At 43.8% G+C, this 14,789-nt stretch overlaps 1 protein-coding gene across 1 annotated transcript; it reads right to left on the minus strand.

Annotated features, from left to right (window-relative positions):
* Window positions 1-1,990: 1,990 nt before the first annotated feature.
* LOC111858191 (ephrin-A1-like) lies at window positions 1,991-14,317 on the minus strand. Its single transcript, XM_023839731.2, has 5 exons — window positions 14,038-14,317; window positions 4,989-5,284; window positions 4,709-4,774; window positions 4,279-4,341; window positions 1,991-3,297 (listed from the first exon to the last, which is right to left on the minus strand). Exons 1-5 carry the CDS (start codon window positions 14,133-14,135, stop codon window positions 3,176-3,178), a joined length of 645 nt encoding a protein of 214 aa, XP_023695499.1. The 5' UTR covers window positions 14,136-14,317; the 3' UTR covers window positions 1,991-3,175.
* Between the last annotated feature and the right edge of the window lie 472 nt (window positions 14,318-14,789).

A 14,789-nucleotide genomic window follows, 5' to 3' on the forward strand; every position in this document is an offset into this window, starting at 1 on the left:
TGCATTTTTAGTTTTTTCATAGCAGTCACCGATTTTTATAAAATAGAGTTTTCCCTTATGGAGACCAGGAAACCGGTCCCCATAAGGGAAAAAAACGGATATTTATCACGTTATGGGGACATTTATGTCCCCATAAGGATAGATAAACCCGCTCACACACACACACACACACCTCTTATAGAGAAAAGTAGTATGACACTTGGCCATTACACCTACAGGAACTTGAAGACCTCACAATCTCCATTCTAGTTCATCCCAAAGGTGTTTAAGGTGAGGACTCTGTGGGCCAGTGAAGTTCTTCCACACCAAGCTCACCCAACCCCGTGTTTATGGACCTTGCTTTGTGCACAAATGCACAGTCATGCTGGAACAGGAAAGAGTCCTCCTCAATCATTGAATTCAGGTGTTTCATTCAGACCTATTGCCTCAGGTTTATGAAATCAAGTTCTCACACACACATTTTGTATTCATATCTGTGAGGACCATCCATTCATTTCTATAGGGAAAAACCCTAATCCCAACAATGACATCCTTAACCCCTACCCATTAACCATAAGTAGGCAAGTAAAATACAAGACTTTTGGCATGTTTAATTTTTTGATAACAATCACAGATTTTTATAAAATTTACCTTAACTGGGTTTATACAGGGGGGGGGGGGGTCTCCACAACATCAAAATAACAGGTTTTTATCTCATTGTGGGGGCATTTGTAACATAAGTAACTAAACAAAATAAAAGACTTTTTTTTTTTTTTTGATTTCATTCAAACATTTTTATAAAATTTGGGTTAGCCTTGTAGGGATCCCCACTAGTTAAAAAGTTACAGGTTTTATCACATTGTGGGGATACTGGTCCCCACAATGCAATAATTGCAAAAACACGTATGTACACTATACATGAACTGGATCAGGAAGAAACAGATCGGGTAGGCTGTACAGATATGGTAGCGACAAACACTTAACAAACATGGCAGTTAGAGGTGCAGCATTTTCTGGAAATTTCTAGAACAACTAGATGCAAAACACAAAAACTCAGAGGTTTTTGGTGAAATACCAAATACGTGCAGCATGACTAATGAAAATCGCGGACTTGCATATGCAACAAATCTGTAAGTGGGCAGTGTGTCATTGTGGCCAAAAAGACTCCAAATAAGCCACAAAATTAAGACATTAATCATAAGCTCCATTGTGCTGTGCATAGCACTTTCTATGTTTTCTTCAACACAAAATGACTCAAAGTGATGATGAAAGCATGCTCAGGCCCAGAATGTTAAGTGCAGTGTGAGCACAGACCAGCGAGGGAGTGGCAGTTGAGCTCGGGCACGATACAAGGCATCCAGGCCAAGTATGAGTACACCCTTAGACGCCCTTAGCTAACATTCGGTACTTGTCTTGAAGTTGACACTCTGAAAGCAGAGAAAAGTGATCTTTACTAGGCAAATCATTACGGCTAGGTGACAACAAGGCTTGTGGGCTGCTCATGGTCAGCCATGGTGAGCACATGTTCAGAGGAGGGGAAAAAACATGAATGTGGCACAAATGGCAGGTAATTTTGATGATCATCATGGGAGTAATGTGTCATGATAGGTGTGGGGGGTGGTGGTCATAATGTTTTGCATAACTGGTGTCTATATATATATATTTGATAAAAGATATACTGCTACTCGAAAAATTGCAAATTCTTGCAAAAAATGCATTAATTTCTGTGATCACAAAATCCTGAATGACTAAACAGAAATAGTAAAAACTATAAGCTGCATAAAATCAAACTTTGAGTTATATCTAAAATTTTTACTTTGGCAGCTAAAAACTGCACGAGTATCACCATATTACTCACACTTTCATGAACTCCACATTTTAAACAGCACTTTAAATACAGTATGCCTAGGATATGAAATTAACAAAAAAAATTACAGAGCCGATCTACACAGCTAAATTCTGTTTAACCCTGAGCAGTGGTTTGGTTTGAAGACAGACGAACAAAACTAAATTTTCATTTTTAAAAAATATTTTATTTGCCAGTTTCACATTTAGATTTATCAAAACCCGTTCAGATAATATTCTATGTACATATTTAACATCTTACATACAAATGTACAAGTTAGTAAGGAACCCATGTATTCATGATCCCAGTCTGGTTTAACTCCGCTAATTCGTGTAACGTAGCATCGTGCCATCGTGCGCTGTGAAATGATTTTCCTGAAGGTTCATCAAGCAAAAACGAGGCCGGCCAGCTCCGTTTTGCTCAAGTCACACAGCTCGTCTGCCTTTCCCTGTAACAGCCCCAGTTCTCCCATCCCTGGGGAAGGTCATTTCCTCTTCCTCAGAGGGCCTATCCTACATATCTTGTTCTTTACTCTGTATTTGAGTCAGTGAAAGTGCAACACCCTCATATACTGTCTGGTCATTCTATATTCCATGCAGTAGCTGTCGATTGCTGGTTCATTCTGCATTGAGTTGGCTCACACTGGTTGTCAGTTAAACATATGCACCTACAACACAGGACATGAATTTTATAAAGAAGACAGGAGGATTCTTCTTTGGATTGAGTTACATATTAAACTCTTATCGCTGGAAAGTCCTGCTCTACATTTAACTCAAGCACTGGCAAAAGCAGCCTATTATGAATATTCATCAGCAGGGCGACAGTCACAGTCGGTTCTAATTATGACAGTCATTGTAAGTGTCGATCATTAGGAATTTAAATACATTCCATGCTAAAATATGCATGAGCACAGTTACAGAATGGACTGCTGTGTGGATCAGAGGCAAGTCCAGAATTTTGTTCCAGTTTTTAACATCTCTCTGTGATAACTATTAATTTGTTTGGAAAAAGCTTGATTGTCGAACAAAGAAACAAAGAAGTCCACTTCTTAAAAATGACACAGGTAGACAGAAATATAACCGTTCCATCAAGAGTATCAAAGCTTTCAAAAAAAATTAATTCCAGTCCTTCATATACAAAGTTTGCCTGTTCTTATTTTCTTTAAAAAAATAAATCTGTTTCCTTCCAGTGACCAGCAGTGGGATTTGAAACAGCCTTTAGATGCCCAGTGGATCACTGTCATTTTAGTTTGACCATTATGCATGAGGCCAGAGGGACCCATCTATTGTTCTTTGCCCCAAATTGGGCAGATTTGTAATCTGTGAGCCCACAGGAGGGGTTTGTACTTCTTCACCGCAGTAGCAGCAATAGCAAGACAGACATTGATGTCAGGAAAGATGAAACAGCCACTGTCGCCACTCTGGAGCCAGCAGCCACACTCCTCTGCACCTCGGGCAGGACAATGGGCTCATCTGTGCAGGAAGGGAAAATGCAGCAACCGGTCAGAGGAAAATAAGAGCGCAAGGGCGACCACTGATATGCAGTCCTATTGTTAGTGAAACAATGTAAGTTGTTTTCAAAGATTAATTTCACAGGTTTAGCATTTAGCATAAAGGAGTAGCCCTTTAAAAGTACTTCAGATGTATATTCATTTAATGTTGTTTTGAGAGCCTAATTCTAATAATCCAGTCTCCTATTGTTAGTTTGGGCAAATTCAGAACAGTCTTGATAGCGTTCAAAGCACTCATAGGTAGAAAACATTGATGTACGGAGCTGATATCAAGGATTGGGACTGGGGCCAATTCAGGCATTTTTAGTTGATCGGTATCAGCTACTACAGCCCGATCCAAAGCCCAGTCTATTTAATTTCCCACGTCCACCTCATTTACATCAGTTGCGCAGACTGTAAGGTTCTGTCACATGCAGCAGTAAACCTGAGGCACATGGCTAGAAACTATGGTGATGCCAGCCATGTGGAAATTCTTTACAGTGGAACTGAAAGTAGCCGAACAGCTACCTGCAATGTTTGCAATGCCATCCTTTTGAGAGGAGGAAGTGACCGTCTAATTAGGCAGAAACATCATAAAGGAGAATACTGTGAAATCGCGAGGCTTACTCAGGTGGAGAATGCACTGACACCCACTACATGTACACGTGTATCGGACTGGGACTCTGAATCAGCAGATATAAATATTGAATGGATTGGACTGGAGTACCAGAAAAGTGGATCGATACATGCTTAAGAGAAAATCAAAAAAATATTGTTTGGTTAAATCAAAAAAATGTTTTGTAGTTTTTAGGCCTTTTGCACACTTGCACATCATTTGCACATCATGTCTTCAAAGTGTATAAAGACTTTATTTTGTTGTGCAATACGAACACCTCTCCAGTTCATCCAAGAGCACACAGTGTTTCCAGAATATTACATAAAGGCCTGAATCTTGATGGCATACCTGCAGGCAGTCTGTTGGATGAGTTATGCACACCCCCGCCACCTGGCCTTGACTCCTGGGACCCTGGGGAGGAGGAGAGGTTGGATTCACAGAGAAACTCTATACACTCTTATCTGCACAAAAGACTGACTTTTCATATTTTTTTGGGAAGTTTACCCCAGATGTGGCATATAGCTTTCATTTAGGGTATGGCTATTGAAGTCTCATATGAAAAGCTGTATGTAATTTGAAGATGGGAAATTCAACACGCAGTCAGCATTAGAATGGAATGATACCCCAAAACCAGTGCCTCTTATGGGGGCCTAAAACCATATTTACTCTACATAGTCAGGTGTAGAATTAGCATATAGAACCCCCCCCCCGTAAAAACCCAGTTAAGGTTACATTTTGCATGCACTCCCTCATACGGACAGCACAGGCATGGTCTTACCGGTGGGGCCAACAACATCCACACGGAGCCTCAGGCAATTCGACCCATGGAGGTGCAGGGGCTTTGCTGTGGGGGAGCAGGAGGCAGAAGCTCAGATACACCCCTCAAGATGCTATCCTACCCTGAAATCTTCCTGGATCTGGGTAATGTACCAGTCTTTTAATCTGACACAAAATTCATTTACACTAAGTGAATCAGTCCCAGTTAAACCAATCTAGTGGGTCCAGTCCCTTAGTTAGAAGCCTCACAAACCGTCCCCTACCGCATGCTGGACACTCACAAATGTAGTAGTAGCTCTCGCCCTGTCGGAACTCCTTCCCCAGGGTGAAAGGTGTGTAGCGCTGGAACTTCTCCGAGAACCTCTCGGGCGCATGGGGGGCGAAGGGGTGGGCGCACTCCCAGCGCAGCTGCTCGTAGGACTGTGGCCGACAGGCGTTGTAGTCACGCTGCTCCACCATGTAGAGCACATAGCGCTCGGCCTCCTGGGAAGGCGGCACGCCCAGCGGGTAGTGCGGGCACACGATATCCAGGTAGTCATTGATGTGCACCTTCACTGTGTAATCGTCCCACTGGAATCTGAAATGAGGGAGGGGGGAAGAGAGACTACATTTAGCTCCATTTATAAGGGCCTGGCAGCGCAGGAAGGGACGATTTCCCAGCATTTGAAGTCTCAGAGGACTAAGGCAACACATTACTGAGTTTTACAGAAAAACAGAGCCCCCCCCCCCCAAAAAAAAAAATCTAGTCCATGACTTTGCTTTATGCCAGAGGGCGACTGGTGCTTTATTGATTCATTTTGCTCAGTGGTTCGGCCCGAGGCGTAACAGTAATCACAAGAACAGAGGAATCACCAAGTAAAATAGACGGGATCCGGCCGCTCTCTTCTCAAGGGCAAAGCAGCCTGCTCGGGAAATTGCTCTGCTGCTGAGGGAAACGTCACCCGGGTGAGCTCAACCATTTGCGAAAGGCCAGGCGAGGCGTACCGCTCACACGCAACAAAGCCCGCAATGATAAGGCGAAGACGACTCCCATTTGCTGGCCGGCATTGGCTTGGCAGACCCTGAGCCTCCTGCGGCCTCCCAGCCCCCATCCCTGACACCCCATTAGCCTCAGCGACCCGCTGGAACAGCCCGCCGGAGAGAGATGTCTTATTCCCAGTTCCACTCCTCTGCCTCCGTTCAACAAGATTAAAAGAAATGCCACTAAACTCAAGGCAAACTTGCTGCTGTCCCCTGCCTTGCATGTACCCACACTGCCTCCGGCTTGTTGAAAAGCTTGTGTTCCCTGTAAAAGGATGGATTTAAAGCTCAAACAGCCCTCCAACCCCCAGGCACTTTCCAGGGGCCATAAACAATCCCAGGGATCACCCCCCCCCCCCCACCCACACACACACACACACACACACTTGTTTGTGGTCTGATTCCACAAAAGCCATATAATTAAACATAAAAGACATTGCAGTTTCCCTACTGGGGGGTAATTCTATTGCCACACCCCTGCCCTCAAAGTTTGGGTGTTAGGGAGAGAATTTTTAATAAAGAGTCTCAGTTGACATTAGCATCATCTCTGAGGCCTGACTCTGCTAATATTAGAATCTTCTCTGAGGCCTGACTCTCTGCTAATATTAGAATCTTCTCTGAGGCCTGACTCTCTGCTAATATTAGAATCTTCTCTGAGGCCTGACTCTCTGCTAATATTAGAATCTTCTCTGAGGCCTGACTCTCTGCTAATATTAGAATCTTCTCTGAGGCCTGACTCTCGGATGACATTAGCATTGCCTCTGGTGCCTGAATCTGTCAATATTGGCATCACCAGGAAAACTAGCCAAACTCCGGAATACCCAAATGACCTTAATTATAAACCACTGCTGAGAGCGGAGTCCCTCTCTGCTGGTTACACCCCCTGCACGCTTGTCCTCCCTGCCCGGCCTTTCATGCTTGCCTGAGCTTAGCTCTGGCTTTCAGACCATGCTAATCTACAACATATGTATGTGAAGCATCTGGAAGGTTAAGCGTAGTGGAGCAGAATCTGGCTGGGTGATGTGCAGCTTACCCTGGGTGGGTATATGCGCATGCGTGTGTGTTTCCCGGGGGATTGGCTGCCAGTCATGTGAGAGCACTAATACAACAATGGCAGCCATGATGGATGCGTGGCATCACTGCCCGTGACCAAGGGCCTTCATATTCACCAGCCCCAGCCCCCCCGTGTGTGTCCTTGTGGAATGCCTCAGCCCTTCACAGGGTCACGAGGGCAAGGAAACAAGCTGCAGTCTTACAGAGTCATCTGACAGATGAATACGCACACACACACACACAAACACACACACACACGATAGACGCACCACTGCACACAGCCTATCTCCATTCACACGCTGCTCACAGGTCGGCTGCACTTCTACATTGCCACAAGCTCTGTTAAAATTTGTTTTTGTTCAAATCCTTTTGAAAAACAACTTAACTTTTTGCCTTCCATTACAGGATTAACATCTGCAGCACCTCCCTTCATGGGCTCCTCCATTCATTCCCACTGGACCCTGCCTAATGAGGTTGGTGCTGTGCGAGAAGCACGCATTGTCACCGTCACTGCATGGAGGGGACTTGCCGGAGCTCACTGCGAATGCTTGAAGCAGGAGGAACCCACCATCTATGCCCTCCTTCCAAATAACACCAGAGCTGACTGCTGCTCTCTTACTCTGCATTTTGACATGAATTTGTGTGGGATTTGTCTGCCCACTAGGGGGCAGCAGTAACCTCCAAAAATATAGTGGGAATACGCCAACCACGCTTTGCAGAATCACCAAACCACAAACTATAGGAAATGAGAGAGAGAAAGGCTGCAAGCAAAAACCCAACATACAAATGTAAATAAATCCAGTGTTTCTCACAAACAGAAAAAACTCTTACAAATTGCTATCATTCCACATACACACACACACACACAAACAAACAAAATGACAAAAGAAAATGCTTATCAGCAACTTTACTGATGGAGTAATAGGTACAATTTAATGAAAGAAGACAAATACATAAGGACACTTAGGTGTAGGAAGAGCCTTGACTGAGAACTGGGCCTCCCCGGTACTGGGCCGTGCAGTGTCCCGGTGCCCAGCGCACAGCAGTTAGCGAGTACGCAGCACGCTGATCAGGGAATTGTTTATAACAGCAGCGAGACTCCTTGTTTTCTTGGGAAGCGTACAGCGACACCCCCACGTGTCCACACACGCAAAAATGCCCTCTGACACCCCACAGCGTGGTCCTCTCTCACTGGCTGCTTCCTGTGCTGTTCAGTCTCTCTGCTACCATCTAATCTTAATCTTTCTACACAAGGCAAAAGAAAACGACAGAGCTGAAGAAAGGATCGTTATCAGCTCAGATAACAGAGACTTTCGGCGAGACTCACAAACACCTACAGAACAGCAGGCTTTACCGATTCCTTAATCTGTGTTTCTGCTCATTGAATTTGCTGCAAAGGGATTATATGTAGCAGATCGTAGAGTCTGGGGGGGAGAAACTCAGGGTAAGACATGGAATGCTGAATGGGGGTGGAGTGGGATGTGGGATGAGATAATCGGCAGAAAAGGCAAGAATCCGTGTATCTTTTTAATCTGTCAGTCTGAAAAACACTCAGAATCACAGACCATAGTGAGGTGGCATGATAAACTGGGCGAACGGGGAAATTCCAGGGCGAGTAAGGAAAGCTACAGGAACATGATTAACGAAGTGGCAGGGAATGAAAAAAGAAAAGCAGGGAGCAAAAATGCCAGTAAAAGGGCCAAAACACGAGGAATAAAACGGAATATGGAGACAGAGGTGAAGACTCTCTGAGCAGTGCTCTGCTTACAAGAGTAACACACTAAACAGGACATGGACAGTGCTGCCACTTTTCCATTTATGCAAAGGTATCAGAAGAATATTCGATTGGGCTACAAACAACAGAGAACAGTTTTTCTTTAAAAGTACTTTGTTAAAAAAAAAGACAAAAGTAAACATTCCATTAGAGCCATAAAAGCCACTGGGCCCCTTTATCCACAGCTTTGCTCTTACTGCCATTTATACTTAATAATCTGTTTTCTGTTTGACTCCTAACATCATCACTCGACGTGTGGGGAAGACTCAGTCCCATCAAAACCGCCATGACCTTCCCCCAGCCAGCAAAAACAAAGGCAGAAAATGGAATTAGAGAAACTCAAGCCAGTGAACTGGATCAAACCTGGAAGAACCAGTGCTTTCCAGAAAAACAGTCTGAACCTAAACTGCAGCCTAGAAAAGAAGCAGGAAGGAGTGAGGGGGAGTGGGGGTGGGGTGGGGTGTGTAGAAACAGGTGTAGTCAGGGGTTTACTCACGCTACAGCCCGGGGGGGGGGGGGAGCCGGGACTGAATGACTGACTCAGTGCTCACACACCCATGCATGGTGCTAACTTGCACCGCGCTGATATCTAATCACCTGGCTATCTACATTTGCACAACAGCGTACATTTTCGTGTGCGTCAGAGCATGGCTATGCCTGGGGCCGCTCCTGTCACTGCCGGCTCTGCATCAGCATGAGAAATCCATCACTCATACGCTTCATACTACGCAGACAAACCTGCATGGGCCCCAGTGACACACACAGACCAACAAGCGCAGACAGGTAACGTGGAACTGGTTCAGGTTGACAGTCAGGCTGACATACACCCAAAGTGGCCAGCTTGCTGGGGCAGAGAAAGTCAATCCACCACACGTGAAGAGCCGCCCCGCGAGAGCACCCTCACAACCTTCCAAACAAGATGCACCAGGTGAAGCGGCTCTTTATCCCACATGGGTTAATTAGGTCAAGCCTATTTAGCTAGGATCAATACCCGGTGTTCAATTAGCTGTGCCACTCTAATTAAGTCACACACTGATTAATATTGACTTCAGAGACGAGGGGTGAGACATGCAGAGGGATCTAGAGGTGAGATGGGATGGAACAGGGAGGTGGGGTGGAGCAGCGGGTGGGGCGGGGCCGAGGGGGCAGGCCAAGACAGTGCAGAATTCAAAATACTGCCCCTCCTTTGCAGAAGTTGTGAATCTGACAGTGATTTAGCAATGAAATTCAATATAAAATAAAACAGCAGAACCCCCCTTGACGATGCGATAAGCCCTGTGTCTGGACACTCGACTTCATTTTCCCTCTACTGTGGAGGATGAGAGGCTGTTATGTCAGCACTACAGACTGCAGAGCTACAGGTAGAGGACCTGCATGAGTGTTTGTATGTGCAGGACATCTAAGTGTTTCCCTGTGTCAGGGGTGGACTTATCATAAGGCACCTGGTCCCTGGCTCCATGAAGATGGAATTTACAGAAGTTACATTCAATGATATAACATTAAATTATTATTTAAATGATAGTCTGGTATTTGCATAGTTTTCAGGACAGTTTTCAGGATAGACAAAGTTGCCCCCCGTCCCGGAAGTAATGAACTATTCCTACTTTGAGACTCTGCATTACCTAGATTTCTTTTCACACAGGAGCCCAGTGACAGGCTACCACTTATTTCCCTGCCTTGCGAACCAATACAAAGTAGCCTAAAAGAAAACAGCACAAAGATACAAGGCTGACATTACATCTTCTGTGTCTTTGATACTATCCTACTAGAATGGTCGACAAATTGTGAAGATATGTGGAGAAAACACAAGTAAACGAACATATGCAAAAATTCAAGACTAACCTTAGCCTCAGGGGTGGAGTAAGATATAGGTTACCGTGAGCTACAGCCTATGGCCACGGCAAAAGAGGAAATGGTTAAACTTCTTAAATTTGGCCGATCAATCCACCGGTGTGATACCTGCCCTCCCCCTGATCGGTGAATTTTAATGACAGCACTTCAGCCCCCACCCTGATCAGTACGTTCTCTCTCTTCTTTCTCTTGTGGCTCCAAAAAAAGCTCAAATGACCGACTTAGGGGGTCCCCTATCCATGTCAGTCTGGAGCCCCAGGGAAGTTAGTCCACCCCTGCCCTGCTTGCATGTTGGCTTGTGTACAAGAATGAGTCCTTGTGTGCAGAAATACACATAAAGCCCCTTTGGTTCTATGTGTCATGCATTCAGAACAGGTGTGATCATGCAGCCTAATCTGGGGTGGGATTGTTAATATTTTCAGCAGCCATAAGGGAGATTTAAGCTGCTGAAATGATTTTGATAATTCTTATGGATTTGGTTATGCTAAAGGGACCCTGCCAGAATAGTAGGCAGCGCAAAGGGGGCAGATGTTCAGCATAATCCCCGACTCATAAGGCTCAGGACTGCACATCTCACTTTTGTTCCAGCTCAGTCTGTAATGATGTGATTGAAGTCATTATGTGGACAGCAAGTCCCTCTCACCTGCTCTTTAAGGTGCAAATGAATACCTAATTGAAAGGTGATCTGGCAGAGCCATGGGCCCCCCAGGACATGGGGGCCCACCCTGGAGGTAGGGCCGGGGGGGGCGAGAGCAGACAGACCCACTCCCAAGCCCAACACTGTGGCTCCTACATGGTCCACTTCAGATCTCAGAATGTGGGACTGCACTGCCAGTTCATCGCTGCGGGCCGAGGGGCTCATCCTTTCTTTTGTCCCCTTTGTCCCATTGCCTCTGCTCACAGCCCCCCCCAATCGGCATACTACAGAATGTACACAATAGCCGTGGCCCCCAGGCAGTTTGGAGTCCAGGAGGCAGCAGAGCATGAGTGTCTGACAGAGTCACGCTGTGGGTCTTGTGTGGGCTGCCGCTCTGCTCAGTAACACCCTCTAATTACGCAATAACTCCCATCCGCTGCATATTTCCGTAAACAGCAGCCATTTCTCCATGTTCATTTCTGTGATTCCGGCTTCAACACTGCACTGGCAAAGAGGGCCGCTCAATCCTAAAGGTGACTTCCTATCTACAGTAAAATTGCCTGGCAAGTCAACGCCCCCTCAGATGAGGGATGTCAGTGGTGACAAGCTTAATACAGCTAATTAACAGCTAAGTGAACAGATTAAGTTGGGTGACAAGCTAAACTGGTACCGTACATAGGTTCTCTAAGTTTCATTTTTGAGTGCACATTGTCACTGGAGAGGCCGGAATGACAAACTACAGGTCTGGACTGACTCTTATCTCATTGTTCCATCATACAAATTATAATTTGTCTATTTTTACTCCTCAGCTATCAGCAATCAACTCTATTCATTATGCATTTATACAGTAGATCAAATCTCTAGAAGTTCAATGGCCATTCCTGTTTCTTAATAAGACCAGCCTGCTAACCACTATGCCACCAGACACTGCAGTGGCCCTCCTTTGCTATTATTATTAAGAACAATATACAACCATATTACTTTGTAACAATACCAAGCATGCAAATTGCAACAGTTTCATGTAACTGCACTCAATGAGTACTTGCACCACATCCTAATTACAAGTTGCTCAGGCTCCTGCTGGGTGAAGAATACAACATTTAGAGAGACGTGCCGAGCGAGTGTGTTTATGTCAGCCTACTTATTTCAGTCTGTGTTTATAGGGAAATGAATGTACGCATATTTGCGTCCCATGCATGGACACCCCTCTACCCAAGACCCAGGTTATGTAGGTATGTCACTATCACCAGTTCTGCGCCATAGGGGCTTTGGCAGGCAGCCTCGTTTTCAATTTGGTCGCCATTCCCCAGAGCACCAGGGTATCCCAATAGTTTTTGCCTTTTTGTTGTGTTATTTTTGTGTCTATTAGGGTAACCCGTTCTGATAACGTAAAACACACCTTCATCTGGGGATTTCCATTCAAAACACGGTAATCTGACTTTCTGATAACTTCGAAATTTCCTCCCGATCTTACCGAAAATTTCACTCGTTAAAACCTTCGTTGGGACAATAAAGGTAAGCAGAATTATTCTTCAAACTATGATAATTATATTTCTTAGTTAGTTTATTGTATTTAGGCGTATTTTGAGCAAAATGTATCGATCAGCAGTTCACTTTTTTGGATCCGCGGCGAGAGCCGGTCATGTTTTGTGTGAACAGTGCAGCAAGAGCCGAAAATAGCATGATTTTCAGCATGGAATTTACAGCTTTAAAATGATGTAAAGGCTTTTAAATGAGGTTATATGTGTTTATGAATATATATTCTTGTAATAAAATGGAGATCAGACAGTTCTTTACGGGCACATACTGTATATTTACCTGTACCTTTTGATACTTTACTATGGACAATGCTTTTCAAATGTATTATTATTGAATGGATTATAATGATAAAACAAAGTACTTTTTAATTTGATGCTGTGGACTCTTTGAAAAGACATTCTTTGTATTATTCACTACATACATTCTCCGGTGAGTATTAATTGACAGACAAATAAATTAAATAATTATTTGTTTTATTTTCAGTGTATCTGAGACTGTTAGGCAAGGAATAAGCTTTCTAATGATACCTAGTTTATTAAAATCTGATAAACAATAACAGAGTTATGCTCATTTTTCTGAACACCATAAACAGGTCACAAAGTCAAGTATGGTTCTCCATTGTTTTATCTGTTACTAAGTGGACGTTAAAAAGCCTTAATTGGCGTTACAAAATATCCTATAACTTTCTTGCCATTCATCACAGAAAGAAGTTCTTGGTATCATTGGAAAGGTCTTATCAAGCCCTTTCTTCTGCTATTTTTGTAAAAATCCAACAACTTTGAAATTTTTTGTGACATACCTAGGTTATGGTCTCGTTAAGATGATCTTTAAGATACAGTTAAGGACGTTTTGTATAACCACGGGTAAAAAAAAAAAAACGTGCACACTGAATGGGAATCAGTGATCCGCGGTTATGCAATGATTTCGAACTAAAACGAAAACGGATGGCGTAAAGCCCTGCCAGACTTCAGTCATGTTAGCAAAGTCACGAGTTACACGTAGATCTAACGCTTATTCACAAACTCGGGCATAACAGCTTGTGAGAACTCACATGAAGTCCGCACTGGGCAATACGTAAACAAAAGAAACGAAAAAAACATATCATAATCATGTAATCCATTTTATGTGTATGGGGAGCTTGTATTTACAACATTGCGGGGACCAAATATCCCCACAATGAACCTGTCACTTTTTATCTTGTGGGGTCATTTTTCTGGTCCTCACAATATAAACCTCAAATTTAGAAGAATCTGTGAATGCGATCAAAAAACTAAACATACCGAAAGGGGCCAAGGTTGGGATTAGGGTTTTTCCATATAAATGGAGATTCCCCACAAAGATATGAATACAAACGTGTGTGTGTGACTGGGGGGTTGGGGTACCCAATACAATTATGATACCCCTGCAATGCAAACGCAATAACGCCGACACTTCGATAATACAAATAAATACTTACTTAGGATTTGAGCTGTTCCAGAAGACGCTGTGCCTCTCGGACGATGCGCACCAGGCGCCCAGACTCAGTACCATACCCAAGAAGTACACCAAATCCATTGTCGATTTGCGAAAAATTGTACCGTAAATGCAAAATATCTCGTGACGTTTATGCACGCTATTATAACTCCTAAGTAACAACCTGCTGCAAAAAAAGATATAGAAAGGTTTTAATATTAAACTGCCGCTGATCGGTAAGGACAAAGTATCATATCCAAAGAAGCCGCAAACTGTTGGATTAAGTTATGAATGATTCATGTGCCAGTTGGCGGTTTTGTCTGACGGCGAGCACACGGGACCACGCCTTTCCTCGACTGACAACCAATGAAAACTAGCAACCGAAAGTAATTTGCGTATTATCAATAAACACGCACCTCCACAGTGAGCTATAAATTGCGGAAGTTTACTTTCTAGGTAAATTCTGAAAAGTGAATTTCGTTTTGACATGATATAATTGCCATTGTCGATTTTCCTTTTTGCGCGTAGTTTTCGTAGTTTGCTTTGACTGTTATCTTAGAAGCGCACATAAACTGCATTTCTAAAACAAATGCAGGCATATACTAGGCATACTCACTGGCTTGAGTTTCCTTTGCCATATAGACAACAGCCACAAAATAAATTTAAAAATCTTGCATGAAATACAACAAAAATACAACACTAAGCCAAATACATAAAACGTATGATATAACTTATATTATAAGTAGAATAACATTT

Source organism: Paramormyrops kingsleyae, chromosome 23 (genome assembly GCF_048594095.1).
Source record: "Paramormyrops kingsleyae isolate MSU_618 chromosome 23, PKINGS_0.4, whole genome shotgun sequence".
Taxonomy (NCBI): Eukaryota; Metazoa; Chordata; class Actinopteri; order Osteoglossiformes; family Mormyridae; genus Paramormyrops; species Paramormyrops kingsleyae.